The following is a 23,029-nucleotide window of genomic DNA, read 5'->3' as shown; positions in this document are numbered from 1 at the left end:
ATTAAGTGGCCTTGATAAGCATGTGTGTGTGTGTGTGTGTGTGTGTGTGTCTTTAAATTGTATGGTGAAAAGATCCCACAGTACATGATACACTGAGTGTAAAAACAGTAGGTTCACATGTGCAATTTTATATTCCCTATACAGTATAAAACCTTTTAGTAGGATAGGTGGTGAACTGATCATATTATATTTCACTGTCTCACTCTCTTTTCTGAGGACAAAGATAAATTCAAGTAAGTTAAATGTATATACAATTTGACAATGTTGTATGATCTATAGATTATTGCAGCTTTGGACTAAGGGGCACTTGTTGGTGACAAATCCTTTTGATACATTAGAAAGTAAGAAAAAAGTTTGAATTAATGTTATCTTTACCCATAATCTTAGTTTTTGCCATTTTACCTTTTCAAATCTGAATCATGCAATGTGTGAATTCTAGAATGGATACACTTTATTTATACAGGATTTTTGTTGCCCTAAGAAAATCCTTTATATTGTAAGACAGAAAGGTAATAGATAACTTAAGAAATACACTTAAGGGATAAAACTAAAACCTAAACAAACAAACAAATCACCTGCAAGTGATGAAGTCTCGTTTTTCCGAAGGTGCAGTGTGGTTTGGAAAATCAGCTATCAGGAATACTGACAGGCTATTATTCACATATCCTGTCATAGGCTGTGTGGCATTTGTTGAGTAAGCATAGTAGTAAACTAAACGGGGAATGATGTCCGACGTAAATGCAACAATAAAGGCCTGAAGAATAAAAAAAAAGAAGATCATCAGCTGCCAATTTAGTTTTAATAATGTCTGATTTGTACATCTGTCAGTACCATAAATTATATAGATGCAAAATGATTAAATACTATTATAAATCATAGTAATATGCAAGTCTTTGTCCTGAAACACAAAATAGCTCATTTACAGTGTGTGATCAGTATTCCAAGATTTCATAGCTACAAAGTGGCTAAGTAGAGAGTCAGACCGAAATATATCTGTCTCTAAGAACCATGTTCTTTCCATCAAGGCTTGCTATTTCTTACATTTCTTATTGTTTCACAGCACAGTTCTACTATCTTTAACCAAATTAACTTTCTTAGACTAACTCAATGAGGTAGGACTGTGTGTGTGTGTGTGTGTGTGTGTGTGTGTGTGAGTGTGAGATTAACAGGAAAGGAATGAAGAAGCAGAATATCATGTGTTTGTAAATTTCTCACAGTTCATTGCAACTAATTTCAGTATTTGATTCCATGGGAATGATATTTTTGTATCCTTTCCTAAGTTCTGGAATAGTATAAATAGCATATTTCTTTTAGATTAGATAAGTCAATTAAAAACCATCTGGCTCTGGCACCTATAATTTTAGTGCTATGCTTTAAAAAAATCTAATGTAACTTCTATGGCTAATGGTACATTCAGGCTTTCTATTACTTACTGAATAGATCTGGCAATTTTTGCTTTCCAAAAAAGTGGTCATTTCAAATATATTTCAAAATTTATTAGAGTAAATGGGTACACAAGTGTATCTCATACTTTTTTCAGTTTTACTTACTTTATTTGTCTTTCCAGTAAACTAGCTCTTGATTTACTTAGCAATTATACTGCTTTTTATTTTCTAATTTGATTATTTCTGATTACATCTTTATTCTTTTTTACTACTTTCTATCAATTTGATTTACAATTTTTGATAGTGTCTTAAGTTATATACTCAGCTTATTTTCCAGTCTTCTTTTAATAATTAAAAATGTATGGCAATGGAGTTATCTGTAATAGTGGTTTTGGCTCATTCCTATAGGCTTTCATTTAAATTAAGCTCTATGATTTCAATTCTGTTTTCTCTTATAGGATGCCTACTTAGAAGTGTTAGATTTTCTTTTTTGATTATCTTATTATCAACTTCAATTTATAAAGTATATTGTAGGTGAAAATGCATTGTAAAAGTTATGCTTTTGGAAATTTATTGTTCTTACATTTTAATAATTGTTTCATAAACACAACAGGTAAATGTATATTCTCTGTAGTATACAAATATAATCAATTTTTAATTGTTTTATTCAAACACATTATACTGTTACTTATTTTCTGTCTACTTTGTCACATGCTGTGAAACTGTCATGATACTTCAATGAGAGTAATTTTATAATTGTCCTTGTATTTCTAAGAGTTTGCATGACATAGGTTTTTCAATATTGGTTAGTGCATAACAATTTCGGAATGTTTTAGCTTTATAAAGTATCACCATAATGAAATCATGTAAAGATTAAGTATCATTCACATCTCCCCACACCCCCCCCAAAATGAAATACAAAGTCACCCCACCGAAATAGGTCCACTTACATTAGTTGCAACAGAAAGAACAGCCATTCCATAAAGAATGTCTTGCCAAACACCTATGCTATGAGCTTTAGAAGCTACAGTTCTCCTGTATTGAGTGGTAAGTTTCCAGGCATCCACTCGAATCTCTACAATATTATTTATGAGAGCAAGAAGAGGAGCCAAAGGAAAAGAGGCCACAAATAGTGTAACAAATCCAAATTGAGTAACTGTAGAGAAAAGAAAAAGGCATGAACTCATTATTGTGAAGGAGAAAGACAGGAACACCCTGCCCAAATCCTGCTACTTCCTTCGTTTTGGAGTGATCCACACGAATACAACAATCCAGGCTTCCATCTGTCTGTCCAGTTCCTCCTCTCCACAGGAGGCACAGTGACTTACCTGCTTGCTAGAACTGGAAGGAGAAACTGGGCATGCATGGCTGAGTTCTTTCTTTGCTCTTCCTTTAGAGATATGCTTGTTAGAAGGAAGAATCTATTCCTCTTTGCCTTTTATTATGGGCTAAGCTTAGGTTTATGCTTGTCTAGTCTTTACATCTGTATTAGCAATTTAGTGAGGTAACCAAGTTTTTCTATCTTGCTAGCCCATCTACTTTTTGAGATCAGGAATGATGACTGATTCAGTTGTATAATCCCAGCAGCCAGCTCTGTGTGTGTGTGTGTGTGTGTGTGTGTGTGTGTGTGTGTGCCGGAAAAGGAAATATACATTTTCTAGAATAAGAAATTTGTTAAGGTCTTTATTCTCTTCACTATCATGACATCTTTCTAAATAAATTTTATTCTCTCTCCTCATTGAGACTCAAGAGAGGACCACACCTGTGTAAGCTGGCTTATCTCCACATTTTTATTCTTTTGTTTCCAACTATGTTTAGGGTAAAATAACCCATGCTATTAACAGCCCAAGTTTCCCACATGATTGAAGAAAAAAATAATAAGCCATTTAATGGAAATGGCTTTCCATTAAAGGAAAAAAATTTAAAAAAAATTCCGTTATTCCTCCATTTTTAAATATATCTCAAATGTTTCTGGAATTTAGCTTCTCTCGTCTGACTGAATCTGTCTTATCAAGTGAAAAAAATACATATTCACCTCCTTTTTTTCCTGCTTTCTCTACCTAACCTACGAGGTAGAAAATGAAGAGGAAGTATTATGTAGAAGCAGCATGAACTTTCTAGGTTCACATCTAATATCTTTACCTAAAATCTTTGTGGCCCATAAAAAATTTATTAACCTATGCAAGTTTCAGAATTCACAACAATAAAATGTGTAGAATAATGAATACTCTGCAGATTTGTTTCAAATTTAGAGATAATATATAAAGTTTTCAGAATAAATTAATTATGTCTTAATAAGTGGTAAACAATCTTATGAAACCTTTGTTTCAACTTTTTAATTTCAGTAGTAGTCTCTGATGTACATATGTGCAAACTCATTTGAAACTTACACAATTAAAAATCATAGCCTTATCACCTTATAAGGCAAAGATTATCTGATTTTACAAAGAGTTCTATAAAATAGCTTCTATTTGTCCTAAATTTATATTTCAATCCATGTATCACATAATGTATTACACTGGAGAAGTATGAAGAATTTTGGCTCATCTCATGTATTCTACCATGGTTTTATGGGCCTTGAAAGGTAAGAAAATTATTTTCCTGGTTGGGCGCTGTGCCTCACGCCTGTAATCCCAGCACTTTGGGAGGCCGAGTCGGGAGAATCATGAGGTCAGGAGATCGAGGCCATCAACATGGTGAAACCCCGACTCTACTAAAAATACAAAAATTAGCCGGGCGTGATGGCATGCGCCTGTAGTCCCAGCTACAGGCAACTCTCCTGAAGCAGGAAAATCGCTTGAACCCAGCAGGCGGAGGCTGCAGTGAGCCGAGATTGGGCAGCTGCACTCCAGCCTGGGCGACAGAGCGAGACTCTGTATCAAACAAACAAATTTCCTTAATTCTGCGAGAGAAACAGAGAAAGTTGCTTGAGGGAAAACGCTCTGAGCAGACCATATAAGCAGTTCCGTGAAAAATCTCTCTGAAAGCTGCTCCTCAAGGGTCTCTTCTCTGTTCAAACCTTGCAATGTTTTGGATGTTTCTTGTGTTCAGCTTATATTTCCCTTACACAATCGCTTTTAGCCTTATTTTTAGCCTCACAGAAAGGACATATACTAATTGCAAGTCAAACTCTGGAAATGTTTTCCAGGCAACTTATTGTATCTTTGAGCTGTCACTGAGGCAAACAAATGGAGAAATAGCCATCAAAGCGAATTTGAGATGGGTGTTAAAAAATGACTCTTACTTGATTTGGTTCAACAATATTAACATTCAATTAACAGGAGTTATGTCTCTGAGATTGGTGTTTTGAAGCTAAACTTTATTCTGCAGTCTATTTGATGGAACAGGGAAATAGGGAACAAATTTTCTTTATATCCCTCCACTCATCTTTTTTGCCAACCAGTCAATGATTTATTGAACACCTACCATGTGCAAGGCAGAAAGAAGTATCTGGAGCTGAAAAACCACTCATTCATGCCAACTCTATGTTTCAAAACAGTGGTTAAAAATTACCTGTTTCTAAGTACTCATAGAAAAGCCCAAGGGGTCCAAAACTTTCAAGGTCATGATCCTGCTCCCATCGACTATACAGCTTCTCAGAGTTTGTCCGAGCTTTTCGGCGTCTCCACCAATTCAAAGCCAAGCTGTTGGAAGTGATTAAAGTTAATATATGAAATAGGACCAAAAAGAAAGCGATCAGAGAATCACAGTGTTAGATCTGGAAACTGGCAGAAATTAGAGATTAAATAACTTAAGATCACAGAGCAAAGAGAAATGACACCAGCCAAAGCGCAAGTCAAAATCTGGTGTTCTTTTCATGACACATGCAGAAGTCAAGAGTTCTTTATTAGGGTGACTGAGAAAATAAGACAATCTTTACTCTGCTCAGAGAAATATATTTACTCAGAGACAGTTTGGCTAAGGAATAAGTGGAGGAGAGGGTTACCACTAAGACCACTTACTAATCCTGATGCTGTCATGATGCTCAGAAGAAAATTCAAACAAATATGAAATTGATTATAATAGGAAATGACTTACATAATATGAAAATAAATGGAATAACATTAAACAAAATTTTAACCAACTAAATTCCATACTATATAAAAAGATGATATATTATGATAATGTATCACTTTTTTTAAAAAGAGGCTTTTTAAGAAAAATTAGCAAATCAATAAATATATCACATTGACTGGTTTGAGGTGAAAAACATAAAATCATCTCAATTGATGCAGAAAAATGCATTTGATATATTTTAAGGACCTATTAAAACCTACTTAGGAAAGAAAAGTAGAAATAGAAAAAAATTATTTCAATCTTATCAGAAATATCTACTAAAATCCTAGGGCATACTCTTTCTTTCTTTCTCTTTCTTTCTTTCCTTCCTTTTCTTTTTTTCTTTCCTTTCTTTTCTTTTTTTCTCCTTCCTTCCTTCTTCCTTTCCCTTCTCTTCCCTTCTCTTTTCCTTCTCTTTCTTTTTTTCTCCTTCCTTTCTTCTTTCCTTCTTCCTTTCCCTTCTCTTCCCTTCCCATCCCTTCCCTTTCCTTTCGTTTCTCCCTTCCTTTCCTTTCCTTTCTTTCATCCCTCCCTTCCTTCCTTGCTTCCTTCCTTCCTTCCCTCCTTCCTTCCTTTTCTCTCTCTCTCCCTCTCTCCTTTTTTCTTTCTCTATGTCTGTCTTCTTTCTTTCTGTTTTGAGACAGGGTCTCACTCTGCCACTCAGGCTGGAGCGCAGTGGCGTGATCACAGCTCACTGCAGCCTTGACCTTTTCTCCTGCCTCCACCTCTCAAGTAGCTGGGACTAAAGGCATGTGCCTCCATGCCTAGCTAATTTTAAAATTTTATTCTGTATGACGGGGTCCCATTTTGTTGCCCAGGCTGGTCTTGAACTCCTGAGCTCAAGCAATCCTCCCTCCTCAGCCTCCCAAAATGTTAGGATTACAGGCATGAGCCAAAGCACCAGGCTGCAAACAGCATTCTTACTTGGGAAAAGTCTGAAGCATTTCCTTTAGAATCAAGAACAAAATAAGAACTTGCATGATCACATTCAAGATTGCTGGAGATCTTAGCCAGTAAAATAAAATAAGAAAGGCAAAATATTTGGAAATAAAGGAGAAATCTGTGATTATTAACAGTGATGTGATTGTCTGAATAGAAAACCCAAGTGAAGTCAGACAAAAATGAGTAGAAACAATATTAGGGTTTATTAATATATTTCATTCCTATACACCCACAACACACAAGTAGAAAACATATATATTTTTAAAAAGATATCATTTACAATAGCAATTAAAAAGTACCTAGACACTGATGTGACAAAAGATTTATAAGACCTATATGTAGAAGTTTAAAATATTTATTAGAATTCATTAGGGTCCAATTTAAATGTTCACGAGTAAGAAGGCTCGGTATTATTAAAAAAAAGTCAACTGTTTGTATTGAAACAATTAAAATATAATTTCAATGAAAAAGCCAAATTATTTTTCCATGTAAAATCTGACAAGATGTTTATAAAATTTATATAGATTGATAAAAGACCAAGAATAGCCAAGACAGTTCTACAGATAAAAAAATAAGTTGATAAATGTTGCCCCACCAGATATCAAGACTTAGAAAGCTGTATTAATTAAGAGATTGTAGTACTGTATTCACAATAGCAAAGACATGGAATCAACCTAAATGTCCATCAGTGGTAGAGTGGATAAAGAAAATGTGGTACACATACACCATGGAATGCTAGGCATCCATAGAAAAGAACAAGATCATGTTCTTTGCAGGAACATGGATGGAGCTGGAGGCCATTATCCTTAGCAAACTAATGCAAGAACCAAATACCACATGTTCTCACTTATAAGTGGGAGCTAAATGATAAGAACAAACGGACACATAGAGGGGAACAGCAGACACTGGGGCCTATCAGAAGGTGGAGTGTCTGTCAGAAGAGGGAGAGGATCAGGAAGAATAAGTACTGGGTATTAGATTTAATACCTGGATGATAAAATAATCTATACAACAAACCCCCATGACACAAGTTACTTGTGTAACAAATCTGCACATGTACCTCTGAACTTAACAGTTAAAAAAAAGAGAGAGACTGTTGTACTGGTACAGGGATAAACAAATCTTGGGATAGAATGGAAAATTTGAAATAGCCTTGCACTTGGTATAATTGTAGATAGATTTTATATATATATATATATATATATATATATATATATATATATATATATAATTGTAGATATTTATATGGTATGTAGATAGTGTTTATATGGCATAAAAAGTATTGTAAATAATATTGTATGTAGATGAAGAGTATTGTAGATGATGGAGCATACGAAAAAGGAACTTTTCAATAAATGGTAATATGAGGATTTATACAAATATATAGTTTATACATATATATACACATATATGTAAAAAAGACTTGTATCTCATATCAAACGTAAAAATCCCATCCACGTATATTTAGAATTTGAAAGTGAAAAACAATAATGTTAAAATGTATAAAAAATTTAGAAGTAAGTATATGAGAATATCTTTGTGTATGTGTGTGTGTTTCCATATAACTTTTTATCAGTACATCTGCATATCCAGTATTTTGCCTAGGACCTTACTTTTGGCATAACTTTAACTGATATAGTAAATAATAATGAAAATGTCTTATAATCCTGGGTAGGAAAATATTTCTTAAACGATTCTTTAAAAATGCTAACACATAAAATAAAAGATTGATAAATTCTACCATATTAAAGTTATGTAATTTTGTTCATCTAAAGCAGTGGTTTCCAGCTGGGAGTAATTTTGCCCACAATGACACAATTGCACTCTCTGGAGATATTTTGGTTGTCCCAACTGGAGAGGGATGAGTTACTGGCATCTAGCGGATAGAGTCCAAGGATGCTGTCAAACATCTTACAATCCAAAGGATAACCCACACCCCACAACTAAGAATTATATCAATAATTCTGTGGTTGTGAAACTGTGACCTAAACATATTATTAAAAAATAAAAAGATAACATTTATGTTAGAATAAAATATTTTCAACATATATAACCAAAAAAGAAGCAAATAAACAAAAACCAGTAACCAGAAGTTTAAAAGTATTCATAGAAATAAATTGAAAAAAGATTGACAAGTAGGAAAATGGTTAAACAACATGAACAAGCATTTAACTGAAAAGGAAACAAATATGGCCAAAAATGCTTATTCATGTTGTTAATCAGAAAAATGCAAAATTAGACCAAAATGAGATATCATTTATAACCCCCAGTTGGCAAAAAATAATAAGACAATATGAAGTACTGTAGCAAATGTGGATTAAGAGGAACATTTGTATATTGCTTATACTCAAACCAAAACACAAAGAGGAAAAATGAATGATGTAAAGAGGAAAAAGCACCTGTGATTTCTGAGACACTATCAAACAGACGAGCGTACTCTAACTGGAGTCACAGTGGAAAAGAGATCACCCAGTTCAAGAAACAGAACATGGCTAGAAATTTCGGAAGCTCTTTCATGTGCTTCATTCCATTTATAAATTCTTCAATCCCCACATCCATAACCATTATCTTAAATTTTATAATAATCACTTCCTTGCTTTTTAAAAAATAGTTTTGTCTATGATCCATTTTGAGTTCATTTATGAATGAGGTGCACGTTTCACATAGAGTTTCATTATTTTGCATATGCGATGTCCAATTTTTCCAACACCATTTACGAAAAAGACTACTCTTTCATCAATGAATTGTTTTTGCACCTGTCTTAAATTAAATGGTCATATTTGGCTAGAGCACAAATTTCTGCAATATCTGTTTCTACAATCTCTACTCCATTCCATTAGTTTATATAACTATCCCCTTCACCAATCCTACATTTTCTTGATTAATATAGTTTGTAGTAAGCCTTAAAATTGAGTAGGGTGTTTCCTACAGCTTTATTCTTCTTTTATCATACTTGTTTGGGTTATTTTAGTTCCTTGGCCATCCATATAAATTTTAGAATCCACTTGTCTATACCTATAAAAATCCTGCTGATATTTTGATTATAATAACAATAAATCTATATATCAATTTGGGGATAATTGACCACCAACATGATATTTCTCTCCATTTATATAGTTTTACAATTTCTTTAATCAGGATTTTGTAGTTCTCCCCACACAAGTTCTATATGACTTTAGATTCTACCAAATAATTTCATTTGTTTGGAGCTAACAAATTCTGTGCTAACCAGTGTTTCTTGCATCCTGTACTTTCACTTTGTGATCTCTTTTTGCTCAAGAAAATCTTTCAGTAGTTCTTTCCATGACAATTTTACATGCAAACTCTCCTAGTCTTTTCATGTCTAAAAATGTCTATTTTACCAGCACTTTAAATAATAGTTAACCTGGTTCTAGAAATGAAAGGGGAACATTATTTTCACTGAGAACCTTGAAAACATTATCTTTTGGCATCTAATGCTATTGATGAGAAACTGATGATAGTGTAGATGTCATTCATTTGAATAAAGTTAATCTTTTTCATCTAAGATTTTTAAAGATTGTCTGTTTATCTTTGGTGTTCTGTAGTTTCACCATAATGAATCTGGGTATGAATTGAATTCTATTATCTTGAATTGAATTCTAGTATCTTGATTCATACTCAGAATTTGTTTCCATTTCTGAAACTTGTGTTTTTCCTCATTTTTGAAATATGTTCAGCAATTACCTATTCAAATATTTTTTTCCTTCAGCATTTACTCAATTACCTTTTTCTGGAACTACTAGTAGATTAATGTGGAAGCCTCTTAATCTAACATACCCTTATTTTATTTTTATTAAATGTCATATATTTGTTACACTGTACAAGGTAGGAATTTCTCACTATTATTTTCCAATTCACTAATACATTCTTCAACCATGTCCAGGCTGGAATTGTACTCTGGAATTTTCCCGTCTGTTGTACTCATTATTTAAAGTATAATTTTTCACTTACGTGTAATTGCTTCCATTTCATATTTACTTATTCTTATTTCATTTCTGTCAGTTTTTATTTATTTCCTGATCTATTTTAATGACAGTATCACCTTTCCTTATGTTGTTAGTATTGTCAACATCATTTTTTAAGGGCTTTTCCAGAATATTCTAGTTAGAAATATCAGCTGGGGTAAGTTCACTTTCTAATAATTGATTTTGTTCACAGCCTTTGTAGCATTAAATATTATCACATTTTGAAATTTTCGTTATTAGGAAGGTTCAGGGTTTTTGTTGTTGTTGTTCTTGTTAATTTGCTTTTTTTTTTTTAATTTTTTTATTCTTTTACCTCCCCTGTCTTTTGTCTCTCTCCCTCTCTGTGTATATGTATCCCCCATCTTCTGTTTGGTTTAGGTATTGCCTCCATTCAGTCCTCTGGGTTCTCAATCTAGAGCTAGAACTTAAAATAAAAGTTTGGGGGCCAGGCATGGTGGCTTACACCTGTAATCCCAGCACTTTGGGAGGCTGAGGCGGATGGATCACCTGAAGTCAGGAGTTCCAGACCAGCCTGGTCAACATGGTGAAACCCCATCTATACTAAAAATACAGAAACTTAGCTAGGTGTGGTGGCACATGCCTGTAATCTCAGCTGCTCAGGAGACTGAAGCAGGAAAATTGCTTGAACCCGGGAGGTAGAGGTTGCAGTGAGCCGAGATTGCGCCATTGCACTCCAGCCTGGGCGACAGAGTGTAACTCTGTCTCAAAAAAAAAAAAAAAAAAAAAAAAAAGGTTTGGCTATTTCCCTTATGGATGTGGTGTATCTAAGCATGAAATTAGAAGGCTAGGCTTACATTTATTACCATTTGTAAGGATAAGTCCATGTTCTTCTTTTGTTAGTATTTGAAATAGAGCCCTAAGTGGCACTATGAAATCGTGTGTATATTGGAGGTGGGAAGGTGCAGGGATGGTGTTTTCAGTCTTCTTTCATGAGTGAGAATAAACCCAGTCTCTGGCTTCAAGTGCAGTTAAAGTGGATGGGCCTCTGTCTTAAGTGGAGCACTTTTACTCCACTTTATATTGCATGCCAAACCCTGACACAGTCATTTCCTAACTAGGAGCCCTGAAGGATCGTAGACTTACGATTTTATAATTCTTTCTCTTTTTATCCATGACAATTTTCATCTACTATTTGAGATAAACTGTCAGTTTAGTTTTCTCTTTTTATAATGTATTCATTATTGCTGTGTTTTGATCAGAGAGCAATCTTTCATGTATTGACCTGAAAGTCTCCATCATTTCACTTACAATCTATTTTTATGCCTAGATTACATGACACATCGATATTTTTACAAAGTTCACCTTTTAGTAATATTCAGAAATAATACACAGCATGTAGAATAAACTGCAGAGGATATAGCATTTAGATGTCCCAGTGAAATCTTCACAGGAAAGAAAAGTAACAAAAATGCATATTTAAAAGATTGTGTTCCAAACATTATATTGTACCTCATAAATATAGATAATTATTATTTGTCAAATAAAATTTTTTAAAAACCTTGCTAGCCATGGAACCAAAATAAATAAATAAATAAAAATAAGAGTTTATATTACTTTAATGCAACCTTCACTGTTGATTAAAAATAAAGCTTTCTTTTGGCTTAAACATTTTCTAACAAAGGCACCATGGTAATCAAAAAATTCCATCTTCTTCTAGAGGAAATATCTCATGGTTACTTAAATCAAATAAAAAGCTTGTAAGTCATACATACGGATAAATGGCTTCTTTAATGTTTCCAAAAATCTGTTTCCCGGTCATTATAATGGTCAATTGGGTTGTCAATTCTATAAGACAGCCTCCAGGATCACACTAGTCAGAAGCAAGAGGGGAGAAAACAGAATTGAATGATCAAAGATGGAATTTTGCAACACCTAAAGGAAACCCTAAACTATAAAATTAGAATCTCAAGGTTTTGGTTGGAAGGGTTAAGATATATTTAGCCCAACAGTTCCAAACCTGATCACAGACCAGTGCCAGGCTAGCTGCATTAGATTCATCTGTGAACTGTGTTAAAAAACACAGATTTCTGGGTCTCATTCTTAGAAAATTCTGAGTTCTTTATATCTGGGTTAGGGTTGGGAGTTGTTATATCTTCCATTTTCCACAATTTGGAAGCCATGGATCTGTTCTAACTCTACTACCCATAGTGGAACCATTTCTACAGAAAGTAATCAGTCTTCCTTTGCAGGAAATTTTCAGGAATAAAGAACTTATGTCATTTCATATTTCATATTTTACTGCTAAACCATAGGCATAATGTAACTTCTTGCTCAAAAATAAACTGAGAAGTTTATCAAATGACAGGATTCATCTGTGAACAATACTCTCTGTGGATAGAGTCAGTGCCTAGATATATTTTGTAATTTTTTAGCATGTGAATCAGTGCTTGACACACAGAAAGTTGTTAATACTGAGTTATTGAAGCTACACACCTCAACTCTCAAGGAAATTCTTACCTCTTCACTTCTCCACTCATTAAATAAATATGTGTATTTTCCAGGATAGCCTACGAACTTCCCTTTAAAGAAAGCTACGTAGAAGCAGGATGAGTAAAAATTTACAAACTGAAACAGGAACATTTTCAAGGTAAGACTGCTCTCATACTCCTGGTATGTTCGAGGAATTTCTGTTAAGTTAAAAAAAAATGTTTAGTGCATCTTCTTATTTTTTTCCTTGAACTTCGTACTCCCTAGGACAAGTGAACATCTAGTCACATCATTCTGGGAGCCTATAGAATGCTCCCCATTCTGGCGATAGTAGGCCAATATTAAGTAACTATGGATTTGTGCTAGACTTTCTGTTACACATTTTGTATTAAACTAACCACTGGAAAAGCCTAGGAAGCTGTTGTTACCACAGTCAGAGAGACAGCATTCTTGTCTTGGGGTTACACAGAATTTGAAATTCAAACCCACATGATATGGTTTGGCACTCTGTCCCAACCAAAATCTCATGTCAAATTGTAATTCCCACGTGCCAAGGGAGGGACCTGGTGGGAGGCCATTGAATCATGGGGGTGGTTTCCCCCATGCTGTTCTCCTGGTGTTGAGTGAATTCTCAAGAGAGCTAATGGTTTTATTTATTTATTTTTGAGATGGAATCTCACTCTGTCATCCAGGTGGAGCACAGTGGCGTGATCTCAGCACACTGGAACCTCCGCCTCCCAGGTTCAAGCAATTCTCCTGCGTCATCCTCTCGAGTAGCTGGGACTACAGATGTGAGCCACCACACCTGGCTAATTTTTTTGTATTTCTAGTAGAGACAGGGTTTCACCATGTTGGCCAGGCTGGTCTCAAACTCCTGACCTCGTGATCCACCTGCCTCTGTCTCCCAAAGTGCTGGGATTACAGGCATGAGCCACCATGCCTCGCCAATTGAGAGCTAATGGTTTTAAAGTGTGGCACTTCCCCATGCACTCTCTCTCTCCTGCTGCCTTATGAAAAACGTGTTTGTTTCCCCTTTACCTTCTACCATGATTGTTAAGTTTCCTGAGGCCTCCCCAGCCATGTGAACCGAGTCAATTAAACCTCTTTCCTTTACAAACTACCCAGTCTCAGGTAGTATCTTTATAGCAGTGTGAAAACAAACTAATACACCAAATAAGACTGAAGAAACTTATGCTCATCTCCAAACAGTATCTGCCATGCTATAAGCCATTATAACTCATCTGTTTTACAATCAGGTTTAAAGAAAGTAAGCTCATGTTAAGGGCAGGGATGATTTCCAACAGAATTGTGTTGCCCTCTCATTAATTCAATGGCTATATTAATTTTGAAAATAATGTAATTAGCAAATAGTGGCAGAAACAATACACATTTTCCCTCTCCTTTATTTAAAATGCATGATCATGATCTGTCATTTAATGAATTCTAAAGATAACAAAATATTAAATTATCTTCACCCTGCAATAGAGGATCATGAAGCACAAAAATGTAGAAAAGTATGTTTTCCTGAGCTGATCATCTCCCAGTAGCATGAGCTGATCCAGCCAAATCATGACATTTTCAGCAATACTGGAAGAGTATCACAAATTATTTTAAAGACACAGATAACTCCCCCATTTTAGTGAAATGTAGCTGTATTCCTACAAAACCTGTAATGTGAACTTGATTTTTTTTCCCATTGAGGAAAATGGTGAGTTTTTAGGTGCTTTTAAAAGCAATTTATCTGCTATGATTTTCTCACTGTTGATAGCAGACAAAAGTAAAAATGGTAGAGAACTCCAAATTTGAAGATAGTATATAATGAAAGTCTCATCTCAGTGATCATTCCAGCGCTGACTGAATAATGTGATCTTTTGCTTGACGTCACGCATGATGTCTATGTACAACAGATTCAAACGAGCTTGAACCCTGGAGAGAACACTCAGAGAAGAGGCTGATGCCTTGATTTGAGTTTCCGATCTTACTGCTAACTTGCCAGGAAAAAGAGCAGAAGCGACTGTGCTCTGTGCTGCTCTACTTAACTCAATTTCTCACTTAACCTGTGACCCCTTTCACTTTCCCCTGTGGCTTGAAGTAGAAATTTTAATATTTTAACAAGAAAATATTCCAAGTTCTAAGAGATAGCAGTAGAAAAGAAAAGCGCTAAAATTTAGATTTATTTAGGAGAAGCTGATGTTTCTGTTTTTCTCACAATAACTTCCAAAATCAATACTTTATAAGAACCATACACATGAAACAAAAATTATCTGTGTCTTCAGTAAAGTGATTATTTTTCTTCGGATTCAACTAGACCCATCAAGGGAGAATTAAGACAAGGATACTCAGAAAGATATATAGAGTCCGAATTCTTTTTTTTTTTTTTTTTCAGTTATTTTGCCTCTTCCTTTATAATGGACCTTGAATGGTGGCTCTTGAGCAATTTTGAAATAGCAGATATGGGTCTATTTATAGAGAAAAACTGCCTTAAAATGTGCCCTTTGAAAATGAACTCCTGGAGACCTGATCCAAAATAGACATATAGCATCAATAAGAATCATTCTTCAGAATCATACAAATGATTTGGCCAGCTTACCCATTTTTGTGATCCAGGCAGATATCTTTTCATAAAAGAAATTCAAGATCAAGATGACAATGAAGTTCAAGCATGATCCTGTGAGTGATGTGGTTATCTGAGGAGTAAGGAAGCTTTTGACCTGCTTTAAGGATGCATCACTTTCCATGAAACTAGCAAATGTAGCAAAGACTGACAGGCGGTACACAATTACAGCTACCATACTGGTGACGACAAGAGACATCTGGGAAAGGAAAACAAAGAACTGCTATTTGGGTCTCTGTATCTCTGTTATGAATATATATCTAACATATTGATTATTCTGTTCATCTCATTATATGAAGTTTAGCAGTTCTCATGTGCAAAGCAAACTAAGTCAGTCTCTCTTTCCCTAGATGGCAAGACATGAACACTGGCAAGGTAAAAGGGTTAGAGATAAGGCATATAGTAGCTGCTGATTAAGTCTAAAAGAGAAACGTATTCATTGCTCATCCTCTAGGCTCATCCTCTAGTAGGGAGTGGCAAACTATAGTAGAAAGCCAAATCCTGCCCGTGGCCTTGCCTGATCTTATATGGTCCTTAAATTAGGAATGTTCTTTTGTGTTTTTTTCTCTCTTTTTTTTTTTTGACACAGAGTCTCGCTCTGTCGCCCAGGCTGGAGTGCAGTGGCATGATCTTGGCTCACTGCAAGCTCCGCCTTCCAGGTTCAAGGGATTCTCCTGCCTCAGCCTCCTTAGTAGATGGGACTACAGGTGACTGCCACCACACTCGGCTAATTTTTTGTATTTTTAGTAGAGACGGGGTTTCACCGTGTTAGCCAGGGTGGTCTCGATCTCCTGACCTCGTGATCCGCCTACCTTGGCCTCCCAAAGTGCTGGGATTACAGGCGTGAGCCACTGCGCCCAGCCTTCTTTTGCATTTCTAAAGGTTATAGAGAAAAATAAAGGCAATTATGTTCCAGAGACTATATGTGGCCACAAAGCCAAAAATATATCTGGCCCCTTTACAAAAAATGTTTGCTGACGCATGCTCTACATTGAAGTTAAAGATGTAGAATCAAGATCACTTATTTTCCTAAGAGAAATACATGTCAATATTGTATTTCATTTCCCCTCAGAATATTGCCATTAGTGCTCTAATATGCCTGGTAGTTTAGAAATTTATATACATTCTATATAAATTTTGTATACTTCCCATATTGCAAAAGCACAAAGATGGCTTTCTATCAATCATTAGAGAATTTTATTCTAAAAGTTGAGGAAGCAAGTCAAATTAAATGAAAACTAGAAATCAAAAACAATAATTTTCTGGGGATATACTCCAGAAGATTCCTCAAAAGAGAGTCCTGAATTAATGACTCTCCCCCTTTTATTTTATCACATCTCCTCAATGATTATTATGTAATCTAAGAAAACATATTTTTACTGTTTTAAAATATGAAAATAGTAGATTTAACAAGAAATGCTAAAGATAAATCATATGGAGTTTATGGACTGGTGAATCTAAACTACAGTCTACAACTGTCAATTATTTATATTTCAACATGCTAACTAACCTCTTAGAAGGTAACACTGCCTGTTTTCCTAAAATTAGATGCTAACTGTTAAGAGGGAACACATTTGGAAAAAGGAAGAGCAGGAAATAAGGTGGAAATAAAGATACATTCATGATTTTTCTAAAACTAACCAAAGAGCCTGGAATCAGAGTAAGTTTGTTATTCTGTCCTGATTTCAAGTGATCACTTAAATGAAGTGTCGTGAGAAAGGGAGGGACAGGCTTTAAGATAAAGTACCTCCTTTTCACCAAGATCTTTTCCCAAAGTTTAAGTATGGAAAATCCATATAAATTACAGTTTATTTTGTATAAGAGCTATAACCAAGATAAAAAGACCAGGGAGGGAGAGGGAAAGGAAAGACTCAAGAGACATTGTAGGTAACACTGTTGAGATAGCTCATTTAATCAGCTGTTGAAGAAATTATAGCAATTTTTAAAGAAATGCTCACCCATAATGTCACTGTGGCTCCTGAAAGAAAGTACCATGGAATACGCGTGTATAGAGGCATGTAAGGTTCCATCTCCTGTAATATTGAAGAAATCACAAAGAAATTCAAAATCTCCCCTCTAAGTCAAGACTCCAAGCACTAGTCAATATCACAGAGCCCAGTTAAAGTAGGAATCTCCCAAAAGGGCCTACTATAGGTCATGGAAAGCTACATTATAGGAATGGTTCCTTCTCTTGAAGGAGAAATCTCCAGGCCTCCTAGATGGGTTATCTTACACATGATATGAAACATAATGGATATACACAATTTCCTAAATGCTGAATTACAATGTTCAGGGCCTGGCACTGAGTAAATAAAGTCAAATAATGAATAATGAAGGTTGCTGCCTAGGTAGACATGATTTATGATGTTTAATGGTGTTATAATTTTATTCTAGTTGAATTGAATTACATTGCTCTGCATGATATTAAATTAGATGCTTTCTTTATATTTTTCAGATAAACTGTGTTCTTCCACATAGCTCAGGAGCCAAGATTTCCACCTTTAGTCTTTAGGAGTTATTAATGAAAGATATTGATTATACAGCTGACATTCTTAGGTGCATCAAGAAGTAAGTAGATTTTACCCAAAAGAAGCAAAAATAGTAAAAAAAAAAAAAAAAAAAAAAAAAAGCTGTCAGCAGATATTAAAATCATGTAATTCCATAACATAATATTTCACATTTTAAGAATTTTTAGTCTCAACAGGCAGAGTAGGCTGTCCAAGAGTCCTACAGACCTCAGAATGTGTGTGCATGTAGGCATATATGTCACTGTGTACATGTGTGTCCATGTGTGCACCCAATGTATGTGTGCTCATGCATGTGTATGCATATTTGCGTGGGTGCACATGTGTGTTCCCAATGTGGACTCAAATGTGACAGTTCTGGTTGTCCTTAAACACTGAAGAAGCACTGCAATAAGTTAAAAAAAAACACACAAAAAAAACCTCTGTTTCATGATTTCTAAACCATGAAAGCTAAGTGAAGCCAACAATTCACAGTGAATCAATACATATGGCTTTTCAACTGGATTCAAATGTAAGCATTCAATACATTTTTTTCTGTTAATTTTTGGCAAAGCTAATAGGACTGCTTTTGTTTACTTTTTTATTTCATGAAATAGGAATGAACATCATGTCATTATTCTGTCAGTATCTTTTAATATATTTTCTTAATTTCAAACTGCCACCCACATTGTTAATGTATTTTCTGAGATGTTTTCATGATCTTTTGAGATGTTTTCATGATCTTTCAATGAAATTTAGTAATTGTTTAGTGAATGCCTAAATGGTGAAAATAATTTTAAATGTTATACTGTGAGAATAATTTTCTGAAGAGAATAGGGAATTCTGTTGAAGAGAGTGTATTTGGGACACATATTATTCTCTTTTAAATAGCAGTAGGAAACACAGTGATTGTAGATTATGGGAAGATAGGGGCTCAAAAAATATGTAACCAAGATTCTGGTCTTTAAAGGCAAAGCACTTCCATTTTCACATGAAAAAAGTGAGGTACCAAAAAGTTAAACAACTCAGTCAAGAACATATAGCTGGTTTGTCAGCTAAGCATTCTAATATGTAGACTTCTTCCCCTATACACAAATACAATGATTCTCAATATAATCAGTTAAAAGGGGCCGTGTGAAGAAAAGTTAGTCTAATAAAACATAAGACCTCAATCTTAATATAATTACTATTTTAATTTTTATATATCACTTAGCATCATTTCAATGTCTGTACATTTATATGCAAAGCCCACAGCATACACATTATTTTCCTTTTTGCACTTAGTTTAATGTTATTATGCCTTGGATTTGTTTCCAAATAATTTAGTGACACAAAAGAGTATGAGTATGAATGAAACAAGATTGTCCATGAATTAAAAACGATTCATTCTGAGTGATGGGTTCATCCATGTAGTTCATTATATTTTTCTATCTACATTTGAAAGTGTTTGAAAATTTTCATATATATACATTCTATATATACATTTATATACATGTATGTATATTAGAAACAAGTAAAGAAGTTTATGTGATTTATATGTTGCAGAATATTTTAAAGGCAAAATAAACTATGATTATATGAGAAGAAACCTATAGCAGTGTGTCCATTGAGATATGCTGTCCGTTTCACAGTTTTCTAGTCTACCTTAGTCACTGCATTCAATTTCCTGTGTTTACACATAGCTTCAAATTCTGGTCTCAGCTGAAGCTGCTGCTGTTCCTCTTCAAAGTCCACCAGGTCCCATTCATATTCCAGTCTGGCTTGTCGTTGTTTCCAAAACTCCAAAAATAAGGTGACTATAGGTAAATAAATATATAAAAAAAGATATTAAAAAAGTTAAAAACTTTTTCAACTTTTCCCTTTAATTACTTTGGTTGCAGGATGGTTCACATGTTTCAGGTGGCTCTTCTTTCACTGTTGTGTTTGATTAAAACTTCATCAATTATTAGTATTGGCATAATATTGTGTATCCAATAATACACTGAAAAAAAATCATACAAAAATTTAGTTTCTTGGTCAGTGGTCCAAGCAAGAATTTTTTTCAGACATATTAATATATTTCTTCATTCAGACAATTTGAAGTAATATTTGAACTTAGCTTTTTATTAACACTGAAATATTTTTTTTTGCATGTATCTTTTATCTTTTATTGAAATCATTCAAGTCTTTGTACTGCTTTCTCAGGCTTGGGGAAATATACCTAGGAAGCATAAGAGCCGATCCCCAGCACAATTACTCTCTCTTTTAAACTACATATACTATATATACACACAAAACTTCAGCTTTCTTTTTATGTCTTTATTTGAGTCTCCTTCTGTCACCCAGGCTGGTCTTGAACTCCTGGCTTCTAGTGATCCTTCCACCTCAGCCCCCCAAAGTGCTGGAATTATCAACTTTCAATTGAAGAATATATATTTACAGAAAAATACATAAAATATAAATGTACAATTCAAAAAAATTCACAAAATAAATATACCCATATAACCAGCACCAATATAAAAAATATTCCATTACAAATGTATTTACTTAAATGATATACAACTGATACTTTTTCGTGTCAAGCTTTTTTTTTTTTTTGGTTCAACTTTGTTGCTGTGTACAGCGAAAATTAATTTATTTTCATTGCTGCATAGTGTTCGACTCTACGGTTAAATTGCAGTTCTGGTTATATATTCTTGGGCTGACAGACATTTGAGTTGTTTCCGGATACCTGCTATTACACATAGTGCTGCTGTGAACATTCCTGTATGTATCTATTGGTGGGCATATACATGCCTTTCTGTTCGGATATACTTAGGAAGAGAATACTAACACCTCCAATATTAACTCATAATTGTATCATCTATAAAAGATTCAACTTTCTGACTCACTCTCTACCTTTTAAATAATGTAAGGAACTATGGATGATATCCATACATTTTAAAAAATCCTAATTATATTTTTATCATTACAGTCATCTAATTGCTCTCTCAGCTTCCAAAATATATTTTTCCAGTGCAAATATACCTATCATCTGACTGTTGTTTTTTTTGTTTGTTTATTTGCTCATGTATACATTGGCTTATGTTTTCCTTTGCTCATTATTTAAACTTTAAAGAAATATTTAAACATTTATTAAATGGGAAGAACACAGTAGACTAACCACTTAATTGTAAAGTATACAATTAATTATTGTGGACCATTAGTACAATGTTGTACAGACCTTATTCATCTTGCTTAATTGAAACTTTAAAGTATGCTTATTGATTAGTAACTGTTCATTTCCTAATCGTCCAGCCCTGGTAACCACAATTCCACTCTTTGATTCCATAAGTTTGGCTATTTTAGATACCTCATATAACTCCTCCAGTCAAAAAGTAATTCAGCCCTCCTCTGTACTCCCTCAGCATTTACAATGCACTTCTACGAAAGTAGACTTCAGATTCTAACCCAATTAGATTGTAACTTTCTTAACAACAGGTTATATTTCATTCACTTATTCATTCTATCATTTAATATTGGTTGTGAATTTCATAAGGCAGAAACTTCTACTCTACTCATTTCATTACTGCTGTATGCAGTAGATACATTGTTAGCAGGGAGAACAGTTTCATGAACTTGGTACTATTAAACATTTTAATATTTGCTTGTTTGTTTATACTACAATAGAACAACTACCATTAATTTTAGAAGCAGTATTTGGTTACTATGGCTGTGCAAGAGATTGGATGTCATATACATACTGCTAAAACTTTTAAATACACTAATCATTTAAAATTTCTTGTCTCAAAGTTTGTTAATGGTGAAGTAGAAATAAGAAAGTTGGCCAACATAGATGGGATTGTGAGATAAATTAATGATGGTACAAAATAGTTAGCAAAAAGAGTACTGTAAGGAAAGAGAAATGATGTGGACTAAAAACAAAATTGTTCCCATGATTTCTATGGACTTTTGTGATTATAAGTATATAGGAATCACAGGATTCATATATTCCCTGAAAAGGATTTCAGGAAATTAAAGGGACCTTTGGTTTGGGCCTTATAGATTATGCCTAAATAGGACTTGACCTTTTTCATTTTTAAGAAGGAATACAATTAGCATTTAAATTATTCATTTATTCAACATATATTTGAATACATACCATATGCCTAGCCCTGGAACTATGGAGATGAAAGCCATGGTGTTTGTCCTAAAGGAGCAAGTAATCTAGTGATGAGCCTGGCTTATACACAATTACAATCATGGAGGCATGTACACTCAAAATATGTCTTAAAATCAAGGACCACGTATGTGCATATTTAAATTCCTATTGCCTAGAATAGTACCTGTTCCAGGGTAGAAACTTTAAAAACTAGTTGCTGAATTATATTAAAGTATAAATAAAATGAAATCATTAAATTTCTGAAATGAAGCATAGGTGAACATCTTACATTATCTCTCAGTGGGGAACGTTTTCTAAAGAAACACAAAAACAAGAAAAACCATAAGGAAAGTTTTATGACCAGTAATATATATTAAAATGTCCATTGACTACGAATGAGATCAAATGTAAATTACAAACTGAAAAAAATATTTGCAATTTATGTGGCAGACAAAGGATTACTGTGCTTATTATACAAAAGCACATGTGAATCATAAAAAAATTTAAATACTTCAAACATCAAGGAGAGCCAATGGTCAGTAAATATTAAAAATGTGATCAGTCTCACTTGTGATCAAGTAACTGCAAATAGTGCTGTAGGGTGCTCCACACACACCCACTCCTCTATTTATGATGTAATATAAGGCAGGTGTTGGTGCACAATCTCTCTCAACGGAAACAATGGAAAATTCTCACAATGTATTTGTTTTAATCATGCACCTATCATTCATTTTTGATTCCAAGTAATGAGAGGTAGGATTTGGCAGCCTCATGAAAAATTGATGTATATACAACAACTTACAAAAACTGGGGTTGCTGTTAAACCATTAATAAGATTTCTAGAGTCTTTGTTCTCTCTTTGAATCTAGGCTGCTCTCTTTAGACCACAGCAGCCAAGCAGAAATGAGAGAAAGCCATAAATCCCTCTGCTTTGCATACATACCTACAAATTTTGATGTTATTTGCCTGGATAA

The 23,029-nt window shown here is 34.2% G+C and overlaps 1 protein-coding gene across 26 annotated transcripts in view; it reads right to left on the bottom strand.

The window, feature by feature from the left end:
• Positions 1–23,029, bottom strand: part of ANO5 (anoctamin 5) — a 91,702-nt gene that overhangs the window by 7,385 nt on the left and 61,288 nt on the right. For all 26 annotated transcript variants that reach the window (XM_016920570.4, XM_063783919.1, XM_063783925.1 and 23 more), the window contains 8 exons: positions 19,580–19,731; positions 17,390–17,464; positions 15,408–15,630; positions 12,848–13,017; positions 12,103–12,200; positions 4,899–5,029; positions 2,336–2,541; positions 576–754 (listed from right to left, as the gene is read on the bottom strand). In XM_016920570.4, coding sequence (XP_016776059.2) covers positions 576–754; positions 2,336–2,541; positions 4,899–5,029; positions 12,103–12,200; positions 12,848–13,017; positions 15,408–15,630; positions 17,390–17,464; positions 19,580–19,731 — 1,234 coding nt within the window. The remainder of the gene's footprint in view (positions 1–575; positions 755–2,335; positions 2,542–4,898; positions 5,030–12,102; positions 12,201–12,847; positions 13,018–15,407; positions 15,631–17,389; positions 17,465–19,579; positions 19,732–23,029) is intronic.

The sequence above is a fragment of the Pan troglodytes genome, chromosome 9, assembly GCF_028858775.2.
Source record: "Pan troglodytes isolate AG18354 chromosome 9, NHGRI_mPanTro3-v2.0_pri, whole genome shotgun sequence".
In the NCBI taxonomy this organism is placed as follows: Eukaryota; Metazoa; Chordata; class Mammalia; order Primates; family Hominidae; genus Pan; species Pan troglodytes.
Note: the sequence above shows the minus strand (reverse complement) of the source record. Positions and strands in the feature narration are given on the sequence as shown.